General features: G+C 39.3%; 2 protein-coding genes across 6 annotated transcripts in view; one reads left to right on the top strand and one right to left on the bottom strand.

Moving 5' to 3' along the window:
* Positions 1-17,653, bottom strand: LOC147255842 (atrial natriuretic peptide receptor 1). 5 transcript variants are annotated; one of them, XM_086213856.1, is made up of 10 exons: positions 17,588-17,653; positions 15,793-16,070; positions 13,478-13,667; positions 12,539-12,703; positions 8,831-8,965; positions 6,566-6,740; positions 3,139-3,237; positions 2,349-2,440; positions 1,775-1,915; positions 1-1,557 (listed from the first exon to the last, which is right to left on the bottom strand). In XM_086213856.1, the coding sequence occupies exons 2-10, from the start codon at positions 15,933-15,935 to the stop codon at positions 1,285-1,287; spliced, it is 1,413 nt and encodes a 470-aa protein (XP_086069982.1). In that variant the 5' UTR covers positions 15,936-16,070; positions 17,588-17,653; the 3' UTR covers positions 1-1,284. The 5 variants fall into 5 exon arrangements, with proteins under 5 accessions (XP_086069982.1, XP_086069980.1, XP_086069981.1 ...); XM_086213854.1 differs by having other exon boundaries at positions 12,539-13,667; XM_086213855.1 differs by lacking the exon at positions 15,793-16,070 and having other exon boundaries at positions 12,539-13,667; positions 17,588-17,628.
* The window catches only part of LOC147255843 (polyhomeotic-like protein 2), a 17,093-nt gene continuing 9,935 nt past the window's right edge, over positions 17,059-24,216 (top strand). The window contains exons 1-2 of the mRNA XM_086213859.1: positions 17,059-17,230; positions 18,088-18,250. Coding sequence (XP_086069985.1) covers positions 18,113-18,250 — 138 coding nt within the window. The 5' untranslated portion in view covers positions 17,059-17,230; positions 18,088-18,112. The remainder of the gene's footprint in view (positions 17,231-18,087; positions 18,251-24,216) is intronic.

Consider the following 24,216-nt stretch of genomic DNA (forward strand, 5'->3'; position numbering starts at 1 on the left):
CTTAAAGACATGCTCACACAAAATCCTCAAGGGACTAAAGATATTGCATACGAAAAATACACAATGCTGAATATAAAAACATATATACCTTCAGTAAACGCAAATAAATGCAATGCATTTTACTACAAAAAAGCAAACATGATAAAAAGTAGAAATACTACATTAATGACACATACATGAAGTGATACAATTTACTGTATACTGGCTATATTTGAACTGGAAAACCTGTATTAGTTTTGTTGTAGGTTTGCTGTTTTTTCATTTGGAAACATATTTGTGTTGCTGTCACGTCTGGAATGTGATCATTTGGACCATACTTAACATTTTTCACCTAGAACTTGGAGTATTGTGTATGCATTTCCTCTCCTGTTTTTTCTCTGGTGTTTCATATGAAGTTTTGTAATCTATATTGTAATGTGATATATTGTTTTGCTTCAGTTTAATGTGTTCCCTCAATTCAACCTTCATTTCAACATCGTTCTTTTTCTGTGACATTCATCACCAAAACCTTTTTGATATGTCCCAGTTTCTTTTAATGATTTGTTTAATTCTGTTTGAGTCATTGCTATTTTGTGTCACAAAATATACTTTACTCGAGTTTTCTTGTTGTTTTTCTTTATGAATCAAAAGATCTTCTTGAGTGTGACTTTTTGCTTTATTATAAGTTGTGAATGTCGAACTTTATTTCTCCTTTTCTGAAATGTTTCCTAGTTGTCTTAAGTTGTTTTGCTGGCATTGCATTAAGTGTATATTAATTGTGCAGGATCATTTATATTTGCCCTATTGCTAATCATGCCAAATGTGATGAAGATATTTCCTTATATTACTTTCTAGCAGCTGTTTTATTGATGCTGGTCATGTGACTTTTTACCCGCCCCATGTGATCATCTGATTCGGTACATATGAACAGCCTTGATGAAGGCCTCATGTGGCTGAAACACGTAGGCATGTTTTTAACTTAAAGAGCCATGTTAGAATAAAGGGTTCTTAATTTCTCTGACATTTCTCTGGGTAATCCAACACCTGGCAACTCCTGAGCTACTGTGTGGTCAGTGACACAGTCACACTTGATATCAGCATTTTTATGCAATTGACTCAGAGATCCCTAACGGTTAGGAAAGTAAATACAATTTTTTACAATTATTCTATCACTATAATTTATGTAAATTTAGACTTTCATTCTGCATCATTCTAAATGGTCTGTGGATGTACCTGTATAATCATTTTTTATAATAATTTGATTATTTAAACTGTTGCCTCTTGGACCTTTAAATCTCACGCTGGTTACATGTAATGGTGGGAGCCAGGCAGCAACCCAAGTTTGTTTCCACCACTGCCCCTATGCAGACTGGGTAGATGGCTCTCATCTTCTCCCTGAAGCCCCCCAATCATGGAGCCCAGTGTACCATAGCTAACACTGGGGGGCTCCACCTGAGCTGCCACACTAAGGCCTGGCTTTTCTGATTCAGGTCGTGGTGAAGTATGATACACTGCTGAGGAGGGAAGGGAGACTGGGGTGGTGGTCTTTTCACTGAGGCTCTGCACTGTCACTGAAGACTGGGACACAGGAAAACACACACACACACACACACACACACACACACACACACACACACACACACACACACATATATATATATATCGTGTGTATATTGTGTGTATGTGTAAAGATACACACATACCGTAAACATTAATGTTATGCATTAATAGTAATTCATAGTCTCAGTCTGTGCTGACATTCGAACATTTGAAAGACATTACAAGTTCAACTCACATTGCCCACAGAGACCTCACTGCCTGCCACAGTCTTTTTCTTTCTAGCCATATTGGGATTCCAATGGCAAACCAGACTGTCATTCTGGACACTGTAGTTCTTATGGCCAATCAGCCAATAAGTGTTCATTTGGCCTTTACCCTGGCAGGAGAAGGAACAGCGATATGCAATTGTGATGACAAAGAATAACTTCACTATAACTTCAAGTTTTCTATCTATCTGTCTATAAACATGTCAGTATATGTATATATATATATATATATATATATATATATATATATATATATGTATATATATATATATATATATATATGTATATATATATATATATGTACACAGTATACAGTATACAGTATATTTATATATACACAGTATATATATATATATATATATATATATATATATATATATATATATAAATAAAAAACCTTCAACGAATAACATGAACATGAATAAATACAATGGTAATGCCATTACGAAGCAAATCAACTGCCATAAGTATAACAATTCCTAAGTGATATCTAAATTGTTGACCAATAGATTCAAAATTTCACAGCAAATTAACAAATTTTACCTTTACTTCAATCTCTCCACGAAGCTGCAGCTCATAGGCGTTGTCTTTGATCAGGGCCAAGTATGTTTCTGAACTGGTGTGGATTCTCTGAGCTGGCACAAAAACAAATAAACATACCTGGGGATTGGTCAAATAGGTCACATTCAGAAATATATAATTAACTTTAAGTGGCCAAATCCCATAATTTTCTGTTTCACACAAGTCCATTGTAGCCTACTATTTACCACAATGGGGCTAATGAAAAGTGCAATAATTCATCTACCACACAAAGGTCTGCCATGTTATTTCTCATTTTTACATCTGGTGGTTGAATTACATCAACTTGTGATATCAAATGAGTTTTTCTCAATCTCATTTGGAGTTTTTACATCTAAAGGGGCCAGATTACCAATTAAGAAAAACTAAATTTTCAAGATAAAGGCATATATGTTGCAGCCATATTCAGGAAGGAATGCAGGTTAAATATATATATATATATATATATATATATATATATATATATATATATATATATATATATATATATATATATATATATATATACTGTTGGAGTATATAAGTTCATTTGTTAAGATGTTACACACAAGACTGTGTATATGGGATGAAGGAATGTAACAATCATTTTTATCATTTTTACTGCTTTAGACAGGTAAAGTGAGAGGAGCAAAGCACAAAGAGAGCAATGCACACACACACACACACATACACACACAAGTAATTTTGGCCTAAAGCAAGTCTCATAGCATAAGCACAAGAACAAAGACATGTATTTATGTATGTGTCAACAAACGCAGGCTGGTGGACTCCATTCTCGAAGCAGTATTAACAGTATCTCCAAACAGACAGTATCTTGGCATCTTGTAGCCCACTATTCCTGCCACACATGGACCTGTTCAGTGAGAAGAGGAAAAAGCAAACACTGTGAGAAACGATAGGCTTTCAAATTATTTACATGTTTTGTAATGGCTGGTGGCTACAACAAGACCAATCTGTATCCTTTACCGTTTACAGTACTTTGAACAAAATTATAATACGGATAACCTACATGCATAATAAAATGTTTATACTGACTATATTCAGTCCATAAATAGTAAAAAAGATAGGAATGTGACCATTGATTTATTACACCTTGACTTTGGTGTTTTGGTACTCATCATCATGTCTTTTTGCAAACTTTCAGTAGTAACTGTGGGTTTTCCTCATTTTCAGGACAGATCCTCCAAGCATTTCAAAGAGGCTAAGTACCAGGGCTATTCCAATGTTTTTGATCATTCAAAATCTACCAAGGATATAATCCACATACTGTATGCACCCTTAGTTGTCTTATATCAGCCACCATCATCTGCACACATAACTTTGGAGGTAGAAAGAAAATTATAGAAAAGCAATGGATGCCCAGTTCAGGAAAGGCTTTGCCGGTCTCTGCAAGTTGTCACCTTGGTGAGAAATCTTTACAAGTGTTTTTTTGGCAAAGCATTAATCCTCTTACACTGATCAAGCGTTGTTTTGCCTAGAGTATATGGATGTTACTATGAGTGAGGGACTGTAAGAGAACTTGCAATGTGGGCTTAAACAATGAAAGAAAAATCTCTGTTTATCATTGCTAGGAAAAAAAGATATGCTCACAATGCTTAAGATGTGCTTATTATGCTTATAAGCACCACCGACAGTCAAAATTTGTACCTGTGTCGAGTAGTGATAGTAAAGGATTATGGGAAAATCCTTACAGCAATGGAGGATTTCCAACAAGGAACCATATCTGTAAATGGCCGTGGACAATATAACATTAACTAATGGAAAGGCGCTTAAAATCTGATCCAGCTTTGATTTGTTAAATGTAATAATTTTCTGATAATAATTTTGCCAATTTTTACTGTTCCCAGCCACTCTATTCATGTTTTATCACCCATAAAAATACTCTCTGTAAGCAAGCTAGCATTTACATGTGTTATCTCCCCAGACTAAGTACACTTGCTTTTGTCCGCAGAGATGAGCATTCTAACACTGTTTAGCATTCCTTATGTATTCAGGTATGTTGCAATACTTTGCCACATTCAGTTGAGATTCTAGAAATACAGGACGAGATGGTGATGTCTCTGTGAGAGCACATACAGAAAAATTGGTGGACTTGTCGGTGAATAGTGGATGGAAGACTTTGTGAAGCTTGGGGGGAAGGTTGAATTTTGGGACGTATCATCAGTAGTGCTCATCTGGCTCATGGGATGTTTCTGCCTTTGACACCCTCACCAGAGGCGGCAAACTACAGGCTGATCAGACTTAAGCCTGCATCCCATGCCCAATTAGTCATGAGAGTCGCTTTGATCTCAAGTGGCAGACATCTCAAGGGACGATGCATGGCAGGGGTGTCCTGTTCCCTGAGTCAAGCCTAAGGTGACCGCATACCTCCTGGCTTATTACTTGGGAACCCAACAAGGGACGTTCCTCTTCAGCCAGAGCCACTGTCTGCTTCTCTCTGCTGCTTTGAAGCCATTTTGAGGGCTGCGCACTGGCTCTGGCTCTTTATTCCCAAGTCCCTCAGCATTTTGGTGGTAGCTGTTGCCACAAATCCTCTGCATCCAACCTCCACTAAGCAGACTGCCATGCTCCAGCCATGACTCTCTACTTCCGCAGCTAGCCCAGCATAGCGCAGGTGTTTTTAGTCATATGCCTCGTCCATGGAGTCCTCCCAGCATACAGTGTGTAAACCTTCTTAAGAGAGGTGACCAGAGCATCAGGTCAGGTCTCAAGGTGGTGGTGGCAATCTCTAGAGGAAACACCAGCTGTTTGCCAATATCTGCCAGCAGGTTCCAGTCACATGCTAAGCAGAGATGACCTCTCTCCGATGTTATGGAGTTGTCCCTGGTAGCTGTAGCCCCTTCATGGACACAAGCAATTGTCCATGAGGGGTTAGATATTGACGGTGGTGCTGGATCGTTTTCCCTCCAGTGTGGACACAAGGCTCTTTAAGACTTGGTTGTGGCACCAAGTGTACTGCCCTTGGGTGAGACTGGTCTTGCACCCTGTGAGTATGTGCTGGAGGGAGGCTGGCCTGGATCTTCACCAACCCACTGGTGGAGATTGGTCGGCATTGGAAGGACATCATAAATGGCTCTGATGACAAAGCTCAAACTCCGCGCCTCCATGGCCCACACATTATTCTAGCGTAACCTCCTCTTTTGACACTCTCCCATTGTATCCACTGTCCCTGTTTGCCAAGTGAGACTGCCTTGGCCCGTCTTGCCGCCTCATCCTGACACAGCACTTCCTCCACCACCATCTTCCTCCATGCTGGAGCAGTGGCCTTACTCCAGGCTGGACAGCTAGTTGTTAGCCCAAGGCCTCTTCCTTACTGTACATTCCCCAAAATGTCAGCATGACTGAGAGCTGATACATTGTCTGAGCTAAAATGTTTTACCTCAGATGAGGTATATTTTCCATAGTTTACTTGATTTTTTTTTTTTGCTGTAAGAGTAAAAGGTTAGTGACAGGTTTAAAAAATGATTGTGGTTCATTACTTTAAAAAAAAAAACCTGTTAAAATCCTAAAATAAAAATGTTACAGTCTAGTATAAAAGAGATGCATAGACTATTTTTGTTTACATTCTCTGTGGGTCTACTTGTGAATTCACTAGAGGGCAAGTTTCAGTTTTGTTCATTTATTTTATTTCCTCCATAATAATCAAAGCGTCCCAAAGCCTTGACATGCCAAGATGTTTTGAAAAATGTCACTGCCACCATGTTTTAGGTATGTCAGCTGAACAACTCATCTGCTTGGTGCACCCATTAAATAGCACTTCACACATAATGCCATTCACCAAAGACCAGCCTCTTCTTGGTTTACAGAGCAAATATTTTCTGATGCTATATGTAGTGGTTGCACCAGACCACACCTATTAACATATGTAAGCACCTGCCACCACATACTGAGCACAAATTCATTTTCTGGTTAATGGGCAAGGGTGCTTGGCTTGTAAACGTTTGTGGTGGCATGAAACGAACAGTGACACTTGTGTTCAACCATGCGCCTGCTTGCACACTGCTTGCAAGTGTAAGACAGGGCCAGTTGTGTGTTTGCTTTTGTCCTGTGGCCCACCATTTCATTTCAAATTTGATCAGGTATAGGGGGTCCCACAGCTATGCAGTTCTCAGCATCCCTTTCAATCCCTGTACATCAGGCCCAGTATCTGTCTGCTGCATCTTTCATTCAGGTACTCTTACCTGTATGGATGCCAGCTCGAAGCTGCAGCCGCTGGCTGGGCATGTGAGGGATGGACACCTGTCTGACAGCTGCTACCAGATCCAGCGCCATCTTGGCAATTTCATCAGCATGCCTGTCCCCATTCCTCTCAGGAAGACCGCTTACCACCATGTATGCATCACCAATTGTCTCCACCTGTTTTAAAAGTTGAATCAGTTTTGTTGACAAAAATGACTACACACTGACAACTGAATCATCCTGGGAAGAGACATATGCTAATAAGAGAGGAATTGATGGCTTGACTTACTAGGAGTGTTTACATGGACCCTATTCCATGGAGATGGAATCTGACTATTTACCCCATCCAAATAAAAATGCCTCATCTAACCCCCTTAATTTGAAGAGGTCTACTGTTTAAATATCACACACAGGTGGAGTGATTTTTGAGGCAAAGGCTAAGTTTTCACAAATGTAGATTTAACACATTTGAAAACAGAGATGTAATTTCAGCACGAAATTTTAATTTTTCCAAGAAAGTATCATTTAATGGATAGTGAGTCAAGCAACCCACACTTTCATCTGAAGGCCTAGTGAAAGAAAGCCAAACAAGGTCACCAAATCTTCAGATAAAGGCTTTCTTCTCTGCAAACGGACATTTTGGCTTTCACCTTAGTTTTTCATCTTGTCATGAGTGCAGTGAACCTTTCAAAGTATTAGCAAATTTGTAAATTTTTAAAGCCATGGGGGGGGGGGGGGGGGGATTCCACACCCAGTTAACAGATTTCAATGTGAAATACATGACAGAGCAAAAGTCAGGACATAGCTCTTGACCTAACTTACTTTAAATAGCATTCCAGAAGCTGAGGGAAACATCTGGTCTATACCTCTAAATTCTTCAAACACACCTGCTAGCATCAGTAAAGTTAACTTATATACATTGTGTTTCTCATTTGTTTAATTATTTGTTTAATCACAAAATGCAGAGTGAATTTCAAGTTTAACATACCTGCAAACTTACATAAGAACGTGAGAGTGATCACATTGTGTATTGAAAAAATAAATGCGAAGTGTGTTATTTGTCTGACTTTTCTCAGTAAAAGCATAATTCTTTTAGAATTCAAAATTCTTCCAACATATAAATCCCTCAGTAATCAGGCACCTTTTTATTTGATAGTGCTCATAGTTCTCTATTATCCAGCTAGAACCTTATGATCCCAGGAAGCATAGTTACTTGTGGTTTCTAGAGTCTCCAAAAGTAGAATGGGAGCCAGAGTCTTCAGTTATCAGGCTACTCTCCTTTGAAACTATCTCCCAAGAAGTACGATAGACATGCACTTTCAGATTATTTGGATCTACACACAATCCTAAACATAGTTAGACATTATCACTATAAAAATTCCAAAACAATACTTCCAATTTTTTTTTTATCCCCGTAAAATTATAATTAATAATATCATCTTCTACTAATAATATTAATAATATTCCCATTTATTTTGAATGTACCCTAAATTTCCTCTTCTGTCAATGCCCCATACCCTCCAGCAAATTTGATCAAACCCTAACTGGTCAGACACACAGGACCATTCACATCATCCTCCTTTACATAGGCAATAACTGCAGTACTTTACAGTGATGGACAAGTATTTGTTCCATTGTTTCCTGCAGGGGAAGAACCAGGGGCCTCAGCTGCAGTTTCTCTGACTAATTAGACATCTGAGAAACAGGCCAGTAACCCGATTTTCTGTGTTGAGCACAACAAGCATAGAATCTGAGTTGAGCAAATCAAGCATAGAATCCCCACTTGCTATTAATTCAAGCTTATGCAGCAGTACAAAGTGTGAAAGTTTGGGAAGTAAAGTAGATCACTGGGGGCTTTTCATTCTACTATTTCTATGTCCCCCATCATGACCCATCAATCTGCAGGTCCATGATTTTCAAATTGATTTCCCTAAAAGTTATCTGGGCTTATCAAGAGAGATTGTTTATAAACAGCTGTTTGTGTGGAGATCGAATACAACAAGTTCCGAAGTAATAGTATCAAGATACATACATGTGTGGATGTAGATGCAATTTTCAACAGACGGCGAGCCATTTCCACATTACCTGTCTTTAGACTAAGCAGAGCTAATTGTGACCTGACTTAAGATCTGACATAAAATTGGCATATCACTTTCAAAAAGAACTAATTACATTACTTCCAAAAATGTTGAAAAAATGAAAGACAAAAAGTATAGGTTATTTAAATCAAAGTTTTTGTTAAAGTTTTGTTTCGTATCATGCTTCACCTTGTATACATCGTAGGAGTCAATGCGTGTATCAAAACACATGTAGAGATTGTTAAGCATCTCCACCACTTGCAAGGGAGTGCAGGAGGCAGAAATAGAGGTGAAGCCAACAATATCTGAGAAGAAAATGGTCACCTAAAACAGAGTGGAGAAAAGTATTTCCATTAGTGTACAAAATTACAGATGTACCAGTGTAGCTGGCGTAGAAAATTATATTTCCTAGGTTCTGGAGCAATTTGCTGTATCTTTGCAATATCTGACAGCATCACAATATTACATTTTGTAAACACTAATGTTATAGCAGTCTTACTAGAACTCTAGTATTGTGTTACAATTAGACATTGTGTCATTATGACGGGAATGACCAGCATATGTTTAACACTAGACATTCTCAGGTTCATATGTCTACATTACAAGATTCTGAAGAACACAATAAAAGCATGACCTTTTAGACAGACAAACAGACAGACAGACAGGCAGGCAGGCAGTCAGACAGACAGACAGATTTAAAATAGGGAATTAAGTTAATCACAAAAAAATCCTGTGATTAATCAATACAAATACAGTATATGGGGTATAATAATAAAGAAGTGCATGAAAACTGGCTCTAATTTTTTAACTTTAGAAATAATATATCAGTGTAATTGGTTTCTAAATTAGAATGTCTTAATTTGTTAGGGGCAAAAATTAGGGAATGCATCAGTGGTCTGGTCATGGTTCCATTGCCTCTTGTGATTTATATGCAGATGCAGCTGCAGTGTTTTGCTTTAGTTGTATATGCAGCTTAAATTGGAGTGTTAGGTTTTAGTTGGCCAACAAATGATAGTCTGTGTAAGTATGTGAAAGGAAACTTGTTGCATTATGTGTTTGTTGAGGTAACAAACTTGAGACATGTTTTAAATTCATCTCTCCTGCTAGATTATTGAGTCCAGCCCAAAAAAATTCAGATATGATTGCTGGGTGTTGTCACTTGATGTGCTTGATCAGCTTTCTGAAGTTGATTGTTAAATTCAAGTGTGTGTAGCTATATACTGGACGAGTGAGAAGCAGCTAAACTTTTAACTGCTTTTTGCAAGATAGTCATCAAGCTCACTATTACAGACAGATTTTGTGTTTATCATAATGCAACACAGGGACAATCACAGCACTAATAGGTAGCCCGTTTTTTTATTCAATTTACCTTTAGCTGTCTTAAACTGTAATTTTAGATTGAGTCAATGATTTATTACATGTGTGAGAAGTTATTACAATTTCAAAAGCAAAAAACAAAAAAAAGATATTCTTCTTCCTGCAAACCTACCATATCGTTTAACAAATCGAAATGAGGTATTACTTTCATGGTCTGCTATTTTTATCAAGTTAGTTTGCATCACATTAATATGATAATAAACATTATAACTGCAAATCTTTACTACATTGGTGATTTATTTGTGGTATATTACATTTGAAGGTATATCAGACCTCCTCCATTTCTCATTTGTTTTTCTTCTATTCTCTTCTTCTTTCACCCCAATGTGCCTCATTGGATAGATGCACAAGGCCAGCTCCAGCAGCTTTAATGTTCCATGAGTACACAATACAATGAAGCGTAATTTTTTTATTTATTTTTTTGTTGCCATACAGCTCCCTCCACAATAGCTATCATCCATTTTTGGGAGGGAAACACTTTCTTTCCAGAATAATCCTGAGCTCAACATGATTTTAAAAATGCCCCCAACCCCCACTTCCCTTGGTGCTGTTGGCACAGCTGCTTCAAACCTTTTTAATAAGCCAGATGCAATTTTCACCCGTATAACTTGTTTTATCTTCTGATGAATATGGAACAGGGCAATTATAGGTAATTACTCCAACAATAGCAACAAAGGCAGCAAACACACACATTCATTCAGTATGTTTGCAGATCTTGAAGAGGTAACCTACCCTAAACAACCAACAACCCATGCAACATTATAAGCTCTTCTTTTTTCTTTTTTTCTTTTTTGCTTAAAGTGAAAGTTAAAAGGGAAGGAAAATATATGGAAGCAAAATAATACAGTTATATCTGTTTGTGTGTATGGTTTCTTCTATCTGCTTTCAGCTTGTATGTTTGAATACTGACCAAAACATGCAAACCTGTAAATATTGTTACATTTGACAAGTTAAAATACAGCATTGGTTTTATAACATATTTATAATAAGAATTTATAATAAGTACAGTTTTACTTTTTTTTTTATTAAACTCAGAAAATGCATCTGAATATTTTTTGTTGGTATACTTTCATCTTCCTTGTGATTCCCATCAAGTCTTTTAACGACTGATTCATTTAAACATCATGCAAATATCTTGCACTCCATGTGCATCCTACCACTTCTTCTTGAGGTTTTGGAATTTTACTGTGAGTGTCTTTTACAATGAATTTTTAACATCCAATGTTTTGTCAACATGTTATTATTTTTTGCTTTGCCTCCACAAATTGGAAGCAGGGGGAAAAATCAGTGAACAAGCTCTAGTTTGGACTATGATCCACTAAGTCAATTCACAAGACAACAGCATCATACCCCAAATCAAGAGCAACAACTCCACACCAAGTTTCAGTGGTTACTTTAACTATTCCAAACACAACTGATCATTGTTCCAGGATGAAAACTACCAAGGCAAGATACACAAATCAAATCCTAAATGATTCAGGACCACCAAGTTTCGTAAACTAATTCAAGGAGCTACTTAGACCACCAAGAACTAACTTGCAATGATCCATCCCAGTTCATAATGCCACTTTTTTCCTCAGAGGATGGCTCTGCTTCACGCTCCCCCTGTTTAACTAACGTTGGAAGCTCATTTGGACTACTTATATCTGTGTTCTTATTTCCAGACACTTCTCAAATCTGGGACCATATGAGAGTGACTGTGAGTCAAACGGCCACAGGGCAGACCAAGGACTAGTTTGAGGGACTGAATCTCCACCTCAGCCTGGGAAAGCCTCGGGATCCAACACTTGATGCTGGTCAATGTGCCCAGGGAAAGGAAAGTTTGGGGTTCCCTGCTGGAGTTTGTGATGGCCTCCTGGCCTCTGACCTAGCTTTTTATTTGTTGTTACTACCCCAAAAACTTGATTTCAGATGAGCGGTTTAAGATGGAAGGATACCTTGCAAGTATCTGTAGACTGAAACCAGCCCATGTCCTAAATACTCATCAGACAATTTCACCCAGATACTGACCAGTCAAAGACACCCATGTGCAATATAGCAGCTGTTTCATCAGCATGCTGATATGCAACACCTGTCAGGTGCACTGATTTTCAAGTCAAATGTGGACCAGAAGAGATTTTACCCAATTTGTGAGAAAGATACCCTTTGTGTACATATGAAAAGTCTTCTTTAATCTTCTAAGCAAGCTCATTTAAAATGTGAGCAAAAAGAGTTGGTTTTTCAAGTGTATTAAAACTATCAACTATCAAATTATCAATTGGGCAAATGTCAGATCATGATCGTTCAACTGTCACACTGTCATTGAAACATCGTCTCATTTGTTTTGAAACTGCCTTCATGAGTTCAGCGACATTAGATGTTTGTAAAGTAGCTGGCTGATCTGCCTACACTAACACCAATGACAGATTAGCAGGTAACACTTGGGCATTTCAGAGGAAAAGTCACCAGCTGTAAAACTCCTCCTCGTCATTGATCTAAAAGGAGAGAAGCAAAAATTATACTCTCTGCTACTGCACCGACCTTTTCATAACTTTCAGCCTCCACATGTTTATGTTGGCGGAGCTGCTTGGCAACTGACTTGGGCAGCATTTGATGAAGCAAATCTTCTGCTAGCTGCCTTTGATGCCTCAAGTCCTCAGTCTTCTCCTTCAAGCTCAGGGCATAGTTCTGTATCCACTCTGTCATCTGCTTGAAAGAGAACATCACCACTGGGTAGATGAGACAGGCTATGGCCAGGAGGGAGATCTTCATACTGAGACCCGAAGACACAGACCGAGATGCCAACCTGAGTGCTGGCACTGCACGATCAAACAAGCACTGCTGAGTATTGATCAGAGCTTCAATGCCAGTGTGAGACCCAGACAGTTCTGTTCCTGCTCCAGAAATCTGCCATAAACTTGTGTCAAAAATATGCAAATGTTTCAAATGGTGGCTTGAGTTTAACTTGATGTCTATGTGCTCTAACCAACAATCATTCAGTTGTTCTGTTATAATCCCAGCAAAGCCAAGGTATGTTAGAACAGAATTCCACTTGTACTGAAAGTCAGTAAGAGTTGCCATGTGGGGGATGTCCATCAACTGGTGGTTGAGCTCAATGAATGTTAGCAGAAGTCTTGCAGATAGGACTTCCCTCCACTTTGAATTTTGTTTGACTTTGATGAAAGTATCTTCCAATGTACCCCAGGTGTCAAGAAGTCTTTGAATGACTAGGGAGAAACCAGAAGTATCATTTTCACTTGTGCCATTTGTATGCAATGAAGCCTTTAGTAGACTCTGTCCCAACTCGTGACAAAATCCAGCTAAGTCAGCAGTGCAAGGAAGCCCATGGACATTACTGTGACCCACCATCTCACCACAGATACTAAACATAGGCAATACAACCACAGAGAAACTTGTTTCAAATGTCTCATTGTCCATGTTTTTGCTAAATATATGTCGCATCTTTTGAAGCTTACTGACAAGTTGCAAGATAGCTAGTGTCCTGCAAGAAGTCAGCTCGTCGTAAGCAGCCTCTGTGGAGTGAAGCAGGTCAATGCTGGAGCTGAGATCAATGGATACAGAACCAAGTAGAGCAAGGAAAGAGAGGAGGCAGGCTGTCAGAATCCGACGAACAGTGCGGCTACTGCCAGAATGGGATAATATGGAACACCTGAAAGACAGGAATACAACTGGTGAATGTCCAAATGAAACTTTAAGGTTCACTATGCTTTAAAAGGAAACAACATAGCATTTATGGTTTGGCAATGTTTCATAAAAAATGAAAATGAGAGGAAAAATTTCATGCCAAGTATTAATTTGGCATATACTAAAGACAAAATACTAAAAACAGGTGATATTGATATTTTGTTAGTTTAGATGCAATTAACACACCATCAGCATTCAGGTCAAATCTGACCAATTTACAACTCTCAAAAATCCTGAATATTTTGGTTTTCATTTGTTGCCTCCAATACCATTGTTTGTCTTCGCACTAGGCAGTGGAAGATATGTACAAATAGCTAATCAACACGTTTAGCAAATTTTGGGTGATTTAGTTGACATAGGTGCTGTTTCCAGTAAAAAAAAAAAATGCTATGACATACACGTAATTATACAGAAAAGAGATTTCATGCGTGTTAGTTTTAATTAATGTCGATTAAAACTGCATTTTCAATGTAGATTAATTACATATTCCCTGCAGTTGGTCGTAATAACCACAAGTTTGAGACATTGTCGATATGGTGATATATTTGTTTTTAGTTTATACAAGACCAGTTCAAACAGACTGGTCAAATTTGACCGTGAACAATTAAATAGGGGAAGCAATGAACAAAGTGCCAAAGGTTAATGTTGCCCTTGATTTAGCTTATCAATGGAAAGTTGCAATATCTAGCCCATAAATGTGATCGTTATGGCCACCATTAACTATAAAGAATGAAAAGTGTTCGGAATGATGGGAAAAACATTTTTCAACTTCTAAAGTATTCATTTATTCACACATTTATCAACATCTATTTGAACTGAAATATTTTAAACACGTCAAGACAAAGTAGATATGTGGGATCAATTTTGCTTGAAGAACCTGTAATTATTCTTGTGAATTTTCTAATCTTATGACAGACTTGGGTAAGTATCCAAGATCCAATACATCACAAATATCTCAAGACAACATCATCATGACATCTTCTGTCCTACATGCAACATCTGAACATCATTACGTTGACATCGAATAATTCAAAAATGATGACAATAATGATGATAATAAAAAACATTTTCATCCCTCTGTTTACCTGAGTATTGATTCTTTCATTCTGAATATTTTGTGTGAATCTTATTTTGGAAATTCATTATCTTTAAGTAGTCAGCATGATGGTGCTGTGGTTAGCACTGTCACAACCCTTAACGGGATAAGCGGAAGAAATTGGATGGATGGATTTTTTAAAAATTATTTATTCAGGAAGTCCATTCTCAAACCACGGAATTACTTTTTCACCCCTCAAGCCTGTTTCCTTTTTGTTTTCTGTTTTGGGATTTTTTTCAAGCAAAGAATTTAAAATAGTGGAACAAGTAAAGCAGCTTTCATATGTCAGCACGATGAGGTAAATAAGAAAACAGCAAAGGAAATGAAGAGCAATTAATTGTTTATCTGGCATAAAATTATTAATGTCTCAGCCACTATGTGTCCTGGCGTATCTGATACTTTTATGTTATTTTAAAATACATATCTCTGCAATGGGGGCTTTTAGAAGAACAAAACAAGCCATTTGAACAGATCAGCTTGAGCTCAGGAAACATTTTATGACCAAACCGTTAAAAGAGAAAATTATAATTGGCAGAGAAATTAATTCCACCAGGCTGTGAATTTTGTATAATTTATTTGTTTGTCCGTGTGTTACATATTCTGACAGATAAGAAATTTTTTCTCTTATCTTTTTGAGAAATTTTGATTTTTTTTCAATAATAAATAGGAAAAATAAACTCAATTGTATGTAAATATCTGGCACACTCTATTTAGTTTTAAAATATATCCAAAAACATATAATTTGGTTTCAGTTGAGGATTTGCTTATAATATATATTAAAAGTGTACAGGCAACTGACCTTGGTGGAGGTCTGTCTGTCTGTGTCCATTTCTAGAGATTATAGTTACATGGAGTCATACAGATATATAAAAAAAAAAAAAATTAAAAATAAATTTAAAAAACATGTTCCTGTAACACGATGTCAATGTCTTTGTGAAACTAAGGGATACAAAAAGCAGATCGATGGACTAAACTCAAACTTTGTGCGTCTCACCTACACAGCTGACAATAGCTTTCCGCATCCTGCTGCGCCCTCGGAGCAACTCTCCCCTTCTTGATGAATTTCCCTTTAAGAGAAGCTGAGGACAGGGTCCCTGATGCCAAACACTCCTTTTTCATCAAATTCAGGGATGACATGAGACTCCTGGTGCAGTAAGTTGAGTACTTTCGACGGGTGGCTCTTCGGACAGGTTCGCAGAGGGGACCGTGCTGGAACGATGTCCGTTAGTGGAGCGCTTCTGTAATAGCGTATTCTTCATTTCCGGTTGAAGACTTCAAATTAAACGTTGAAATGTTAAGCATGAAAAAAAAAATCTGCGATTGAGATTTGCTGGGATAACAGGCCAGCACAATTTCTTAAAAAGTTTGAATGATGAAATCATTAAAAGTCATTCTTGTTTTTACTATTTATTAATTTGTTTCTTAGGCTATCTACATACTGATTTTTTTTTTTTTTAACAACAAAATTTTTAGATAGGACCCCCCTACTTAGTAGAGCACACCCCAAGGCCTGAGAACCTCCCGTGGTACAATGAGCAGCACTTGACATTCTGGGGGGGCCTTGGCTCGGAGGTAGAATGGCTGTCTAGCAACAGAAGGGTCGGTGGTTCGAGCCTCACTTCCCCTGGTGACCATGCTGAGCAAGATACTTAGCTCATAATTGCTCCTGATGGCCCTGAGACAGCCTGCTGACCCGTCCAGGGTGTACTAGGCCCCCCCCCCCCCCCCCCCCAATGCTGGGCAGTAGACTATAGAAAATGGATGGATGGATAGATCAATCGACAAAATGTGGGATAGTAAGACACTTTGGACAAAAGTGTCACCTAATGACATAATGTTGGATTAATTTAAATCAGTTTCAGGAGCAATTCTAAGTGCAGTCTTCAAAAGCATTCTCCCACAACTTAAACACAAAAAAAATTGACACCCAACACTCCTATCTTTAAAATTCATAATTGTTGCTGAAAGTTACTGAGAATATATATATATATATATATATATATATATATATATATATATATATATATATATATATATATATATATATTTGTATACAGTTAATATAACATTACAGATGTATTTGTGGTCATCTTTCTGCAATGATATGCCCCCTCTCTCCTTCTTATGTTAATTATTCAAACTATGTTATACAATAATAATTTTAAGATTAAAAAAATATGAAGCAAACTGTCTTTCCTTCTTCAACTTTATGAAGCTTTAATTTTGAAAGATGTCGCCGGAAATTCTGCTTGCACACTTGTTTGTTACCGAAAGAATTATAACGTGCAAGAAGAGAGACGAGACTTTGTGAAGCAATGAATCGCTGGCAAACTTTGCGTGTCCTCGTTTAACGGAGTGGCTCTATGACTCGTTGAGCCGGATAAATCTTCGTGACTGTTTCAAGTGGCGGGCTGGCTCCTCGCCGGTTTGGAGTAAGTTAAATCGTGAACGCGTTAAGTAAAAGGAATCGTTTCCAGCTGTTGAACAAAGAGATTTTTCTCTCTACCATGGTTACCTAGTCAAGCGCCTGCTTTCTCCTTCGTAGCTGGTTACGGACTCTAAAAGTTACTAACTGAGCTTTTCCTTTTTAGTTATGTGATAGCGGTACGAAAATGTGGACCTTAACTGCTTTGTAGATTTCCCTTGAACATGCAAATATCGCATCCTACTAACCACAGTGAAGGCTAAATTGGCTTGATTCGAGGCTAGCTCACGTTGTAAGTTTTGTCAGTATTGATTGAAAAGAACTGGATCAACTACACGGAAGTCGTTCTTAACTTTAAAATTACCTTCATTGTTATAGTTTGACATTCATCCGGGGAGATTAGACAGCAACACTGAAAGTTATCCACGAGTCCATGTTAACATAACGGACTGCTCCCGTGTGCTGGCTTGGTTATGCCAGACTGCCTCTGTGATGTCACCATTATCTCTTACTGACTAATCATTCAACATTGAAGCAAAGAAACGCTTTATCATGCAATTTGCTGAGCTAACTAGAAATAGGATGATAGAATGAAAGGGGTTACACCAAACAAAATGCATCTGAGTGGTTTGATAATGAAAATTCTGTTCTCATGCTGTGGCCCCCAGTCACCAGAGCAACCCTATTAAACACCAGTTGAGTTTGGACCAGTTTGTCTGACCATCAGCTCTGCCACTGTAATCAATACCTCAATAACGACCCTCTTTGAATGACTGGTCTTAATGTACTTGAACAACAGTTATTGCGGAGTAAGGTCCATGTGACCAGTGTATGTTGAGTGTGCCATGCTGCTTTTGTTGACAGGTTAGTGGTGGTCTGTGCTCCAGTCATGACCTCTGGGAATGGGAACACAAACAACAGCCAACACAACGGAGAGAGCAAACCAGCTCAGGCCTTAGTCAAGTCCCACATCCTCACCCATCTGATTGAGGGCTTTGTTATCCAGGAGGGTGCTGAGCCTTTTCCTGTGAGTACTGGAGCTCTACAAGTGTTTGGCCATGTGCACACCTGGTATTAATAACCATCCTGAGCTATCCAGTCACAAGTGGAAAGCCCTAACTACAGCTCCATGTTGCCACATTCTTTAGGTTGTGTGAACATAAATGTGTCCTGGGCTACATTGAAAGACTGCCTCTTCAGCTGATTCCCCAAACAGAGGCATATAATGATGTCTGAGGATGTGAAAAGCCCTCAGAGATATTATCATGGATACACCAACCATCTTATGTGGTTCAGTTTGTCAGAAGCACTCCAAAGAACAGACCAGTCCAGCTTTTTTTTTTTTTTTTTTTTTTTTTTAAAAAGGTAAAGTTAGCACTCACTCTGTTAGTAAGAGCTTATATACAAGGATTGCCTGTCCAGGGACCAGAATCTGTCGGTTTTCAGCATGCCCGACCTGACCAGTGACTGACTGGTCAGTGTTGTGTGTTTCTAAATGGTCACTTGCTTTGCCGGGAATGGCAGCACATGTACCGTAAATTCCGGACGATAGAGCGCACCGTTATGTAAGCCGCAGATGCTTATTTTAGGGAAAAAATTTAACTTTGTACACGTATAAGCCACACCAGTAAATAAGCACGGTGGAAACACCTCGGCTGCCCGTTCTCTGCGCGTTGACCCAGTCTTCCAGAGCGTTTTCAAGTTCGGGCCATCTGCTATTATGACCTCTGAAAGCTTTTGTAGTCTTTTTGCATTGGGTCAGTTCGTCATGTTGCCGCCTCCAGCGTCTCACCATCGATTCGTTTATGCCAAACTTACGTGCTGCAGCTCTATTTCCATCTTTAACCGCCAGATTGATTGCCTTTAACTTGAAAGCTGCATCATAAGCATTTCTTCTTCTGCTCTCCATCTTGAGGGTGAGTACAAATGACTGAAAATATCGTGTGATGCTCTTTTTACACTGCACCGCGGCATGGACTGGACGCTCCAAGTACTGTACTTAGAGAAATTACCATAACATTTGGCCAGGAATTTCCCTAAGTACGGTACTTGGAGCTGCCATCAGGAACAATAGGGAATTACTGCCCGCTGCCGCTGCCCGCCACACCCCAGGGTGTAGGTAAAATCCTCATATAAGACGCACCGGAGTATAAGCCGCGGGGCATGAAGCGTCGAAAAAAAGTCGCGGCTTATAGTCCAGAATTTACGGTAATTTTTGACAGACCATGCATCAATTTGCACAGAGCAGATCAAGCCAGACATGTAATGTCCCCACAAATTGCATTGTATATTTTGGTCAATTTTCAAAAAAATAAAAAAAAAGACCTGAAAAGGGACACAATATAACCTAGTGTACCTGGCTAAAATCTGGGTTCAGTGTGGAAGTTGAGTAATCAGGACTCTTAGCTCGGAATATGTGAAGCATGTAAGTTTGTATATACAATTTGGGCTAAACTGTAAGAGTAATATTTTCTGTAATTATAAAAATAAAAGTTTGCATTTATGAAAAGTTGATTTTTATGTTTTTATATTTTATCAAGTATAGCTCTTAGACAGAAAATCTGTAACAGCAGGTCAAACTAACAAAAACTTTTGGAAATTGAATGAGCCAAGAAAAATGCGTTTGTGCATCTTCACCAAGAGCTATTGTCTCTTGTCTATCAGCTGAAATCTGATAGACAATTAAAGATATCAGTGATAGGCTTGAGTGGTTGTAGCCTGATACTCTGAATAATCGAAACAAAATGCAGTTAAATCTGTTTGACAAAGTTCCTATTGCAACTGTTTTCCAAGATGGGTGTTGCTGAAGAGGCTATCCTCATGGGTTACCAATCACAGCTTTTGACACCGAGTGGCACTGATGAGCTGGCGGTAATGAGCGGGGAGTAAGTTGGGGGGGGGGGCTGTAGTTCTTTATGGAATCAAAGCAGAGATTTGTAAAGGGGCGACAGTTGTTGGTTTTTTACCATTTTCATTCGAGGGTGAGCAAGAAAGCATCGGGAGAAAACAGTTCTCTCAGCTGTCTTTAATGACTTTGTATGAATCATTTTCCAAATACAGTTGGAAGAACACCAAAGAAATCTCCCTCTTGTTGAAAAGCCTTCAAGGCTCATTTTTATTGTATTTTTAGTGTGGGTATTCCAAGGAGTCTTTTCTAAACAGCCTCAAAAGCAACAACAATTCTGTCCACTCACTTGACTGACACTGTTGTTTTGACTCTTGCCTTGAGTCGGTTGCCTCATCGCATTTAACCGATTTGCTAACTGTAATTCTAAATAGTGAAAATACTTTTTTTCATGAGCCATGGTAGAGTGAATGTGTTGATTGACCCGATCCACAGCTACGTATAAACGTGTTTTCAATCCATTACTTGAGTGACCTAGTCATCTGTGCCACTTGTAATAAGGTGTGCAGGTGATATGCCTGTTAAGAACATTGCAAATGGAAGAACTGCATGTGTTCATTTGCATACCAAGCTCAGATCCCAGGAGATCATTTTATGAGCAGATTCAGTAGAGCTCTCCATTTTTAATAAGATAACATCATGACAGGTCCGGAAGCAGGTGTGGAGGACCATTGTCTGTGTTCCCAACACAAAGTGAAACAGTCAGCATTTACACTATTAAACTGAGTACTAGTATTCTGCAGTTTGTGTTGAATTATACTGGGATGGTCAATGAAAATGACTGCATATGTTACCTGTAAAACTGTGAAATGTAGTGCACAGCCTTAGACGAGATCTTCCATTGGATTTACAGTTGTGCTGAGTTTGTCCTAGTCTGTATCAGTCATCAGTGATTGTGTGCAGCTTGAGTGGCAAGTTGCAACACAAACCTGCTTGTTTATGAGGGGTACAGACTCAAATTTGCAGTAGTGTGAAGAGGACAATCTCCTCTAGACAAACATTTGACTTTTCCAAGCAGACTCTGGAGCACAGTCTGCTAATGTGTGATTGCCTGGTTCTCAGTTGTCATTATAAATCTGTTGAGGCCAGTAAACTCCCATCTTTTCAGAGTCTGCAACGATGGTGATAGTTGTGTTGTATACACAATGTTTCAACTCGCATCTCTCCCCACAAACAGTGGAGGGTGCTAATGCTAATGTGTCCCTAGCCACATTGAAGGACTGGCCACAGTGGCAGGACAATGACAAAATCAGCAGAATCTCAGCAGGTTCACAAAGCCGGGTGGGTAAGGCATGCTGTGGCTGAAACACTGCTTGTGGAAATTACAGCTGTTTATAGGACAGGTGTTGTCTGTGTTGCAGCTGCAACATAATGCAGCTGTGCTTGACTTACTTGACTTAAGCCCTTTGCTCCTCTTGGGTGCATAGGCCGTTGACGAACAACCTCCATTTCACTCTGTTAATGGGTTTCCTTGGCATCAGAAGGTGTTTGAGCCTACCAGCTCCCTTGCGGGTTTGGCTGGTAAGCGTCATAGTCCCCATTGCTGGGGCACCCTCTTCGGCCAGGTGAGTGATTTGTTTTTTCTTCATCAACATTTTCGTAACTGGAAAGTGTTTTACAGGGTTGGGTAGTTAACCCAACGCCCAACCCCCAACCTGGAGGACCAGCTGCTGCTTTTCGTCTGGCCTCTACTCTAGAAACCTGCCCGATATGGTTGAACCTACTGGGGCATAATCCCCCGCCAATATAGCCTTCAGAGTCACAGAGGCACGCAAGCAACCCCACCACGACAAGGTAGCAGCACAGGGGAGGCAGCTGTGCTTGGATGGAGGAAAAGAGAGGCTGTGTGTTTGATAAAAAGGATTGCTTTCATTTGCAATGTTGCTCTTCCCATTTCACCAAAATAGTAATGATCATGCATTCACACAAATGTGACGAGGTAAATTTGACCCACACACTCCCAAAAAAAGGCTGCGTATGCAACATTTTGGTCGTAGTCTAGAGCCCTCACCAATCTATTTACAAGCGGTCCATCTTGATACAAGGTGTGCACACACTTAATGCAAGATCTGATCACTTAAACCACATTCAGCGATACAGTGGGCCACGTATGGTCACAGTCATTCATTGATGTCAACATAAATATGTCCTGAGTCCCATGGAAGGACCCCCTCATCAGCTCCCAAGAACCCAGAACCCCCTCATCATGTTCTTCCTTTGTGACCCACACTGAGTGAGTCAACGATGGCCTGTGATGATGTCTGATCTTGTGAAAAGCTCATACAGAGATATGGCTACTTCAAACATGTTTGACTTGTTCGTTTGTTAGGAACAAACATCTTTGGATTTCTCCCTCTTCAGCTCTTAACAGCTGTCAGACACAGGAGAAAAATGTTGCCAGCTATTCAACTTGCTCTGTTATTAAAGAGCTAATTTCTCTCACCTATCAGCTGATCTCTCTCACTCTTACTCTTCATCAGACACCAGCCAAAACAAGATAGTTATTCCTTCAGGATTAAAAATGTCAGTGACAGCTGGACTGGATGTGATGGTCGATATGACCCACAGCAATAGAGAAATGTCATACATCTCCTCAGGCTCTGAAAGACATTACTTGCATGTGTGCTGCTTGTAATAAAGATAGATGGCTGTCAGTTAATGCGCTGATTAAAATTTTGCAAACAGAAGTAATGTAGGTGTTTATTTGCATAACGAGAGAGTTGAGATCCAATCAAAGGAGACTTGCAGTCGCATGTGAAATCCAATGTGAGCAGACTCAGAAGCGCTGACCACTTGTGATCAGGTCACATCAGGACTGACCTTAATACCAGGCGTGTACAGGGCCTTATTTAACATGAGAGCAGTGGTTCTCAATGTTTTTGAGTTGCGATCATGTTGTTGTTTGTGAAGAAGTGTTTTCTTCGTTTTTATTTTTCATACTAGTGTTCGAGTGCAGGTACTTTGACTCTCACACACTCAGTACAGTACCAGTGGCTTGCAAAAGTATTCATAACCCCTGAACTTTTCCACATTTGGTCACGTTATGAACACAAACATAAATATATTTTATTGGAATCTAATGTGAAAGACCAAGACAAAGTGGCACAAAATTGTGAAGTAGAAAAAAAGTGAACATGATTTTAATTTCTTTTTTACACTTAAAAACTGAAAAGTGTGATGTACCGAAGTATTCAGCCCCCTTGAGTGCAACCATTTGCCTTTAGAAGTTGCCCAATGATTGCTGAATGTTTGAATGTCAACCTGATGACTAAATAGAATCCAATTGTTTAATATAATCTCAGTACAAACACAGCTGTTCTGTGACAGCCTCAGAGGTTTGTTAAGAGAATATCGGGGTGCAAACTGCATCATGAAGTCCAAGACATGACAAGACACCAGACAGGTCAGTGATAAAGTTGTGGAGAAGTTTAAAGCAGGGTTGGGCTATAAAAAGATTTCCCAAGCTTTGAACATCTCACGGAGCACTGTTCAATCCATCATCCTGAAGTGGAAAGAGTAGGGCACAACTGCAAACCCACTAAAGCCCCTTTTACACTGCACCAAAAACACAGGTCAACACAGGATTTTGCACACTCTGAAAGGGTCGACTTGGCATTTCGACCCACGTCAACCGACTCGCTAAGGCAACCCACGTCGTCTCGGGTGTCACTCGACCTTCCTATCGCATCCTGATTTTGTCACTGTGCCGCCTGTCAGGCTTCGCCTGTAGCTTCTTCAGCTCCCTTCCAGACTAGCCCAAAACTCCATCCTCCTTCGCTGCATTAGCGCTTGGGCATTTTCCAATCTGCGCCTAGTTTGTATGCTTTGCAGAAGAGACAACATTGCAATGCACGCATTGACAACGCTAACGTTTGACTCGGCGACGTCCACGTTGTTTGTTTACCTCTGTTCCGGCACTTGTTTATGTGAAATAATGACCTTGTCAGCGCGATGATGTACGAGAGAGAACAACACAGGCATGCAGCCCTCACAGCAGGGGTTCAGACCCGGGTCTTCTGGAATCTTGAATGCACCCTAATGCCGAGCAAACACGGGTCCAAAAACCCAAGTTGACACGCATTTTTCCG

This window comes from Aulostomus chinensis, chromosome 9, assembly GCF_037954235.1.
Source record: "Aulostomus chinensis isolate RoL2024-O1b breed Wild chromosome 9, RoL_Achi_v1.0, whole genome shotgun sequence".
Taxonomy (NCBI): Eukaryota; Metazoa; Chordata; class Actinopteri; order Syngnathiformes; family Aulostomidae; genus Aulostomus; species Aulostomus chinensis.

Bases quoted from the DNA above. Each gene is read 5' to 3' on its own strand.
- LOC147255842 (XM_086213854.1), bottom strand. From the start codon at position 15,935: ATGTCATCCCTGAATTTGATGAAAAAGGAGTGTTTGGCATCAGGGACC. The intron at 3,238-6,565 runs GTAAGAGTACCT...CTCACTGAACAG, and splicing joins TCGAGCTGGCATCCATACAG to GTCCATGTGTGGCAGGAATA. The intron at 1,558-1,774 runs GTGAGTTGAACT...CCTGTGTCCCAG, and splicing joins GTGAGGTCTCTGTGGGCAAT to TCTTCAGTGACAGTGCAGAG.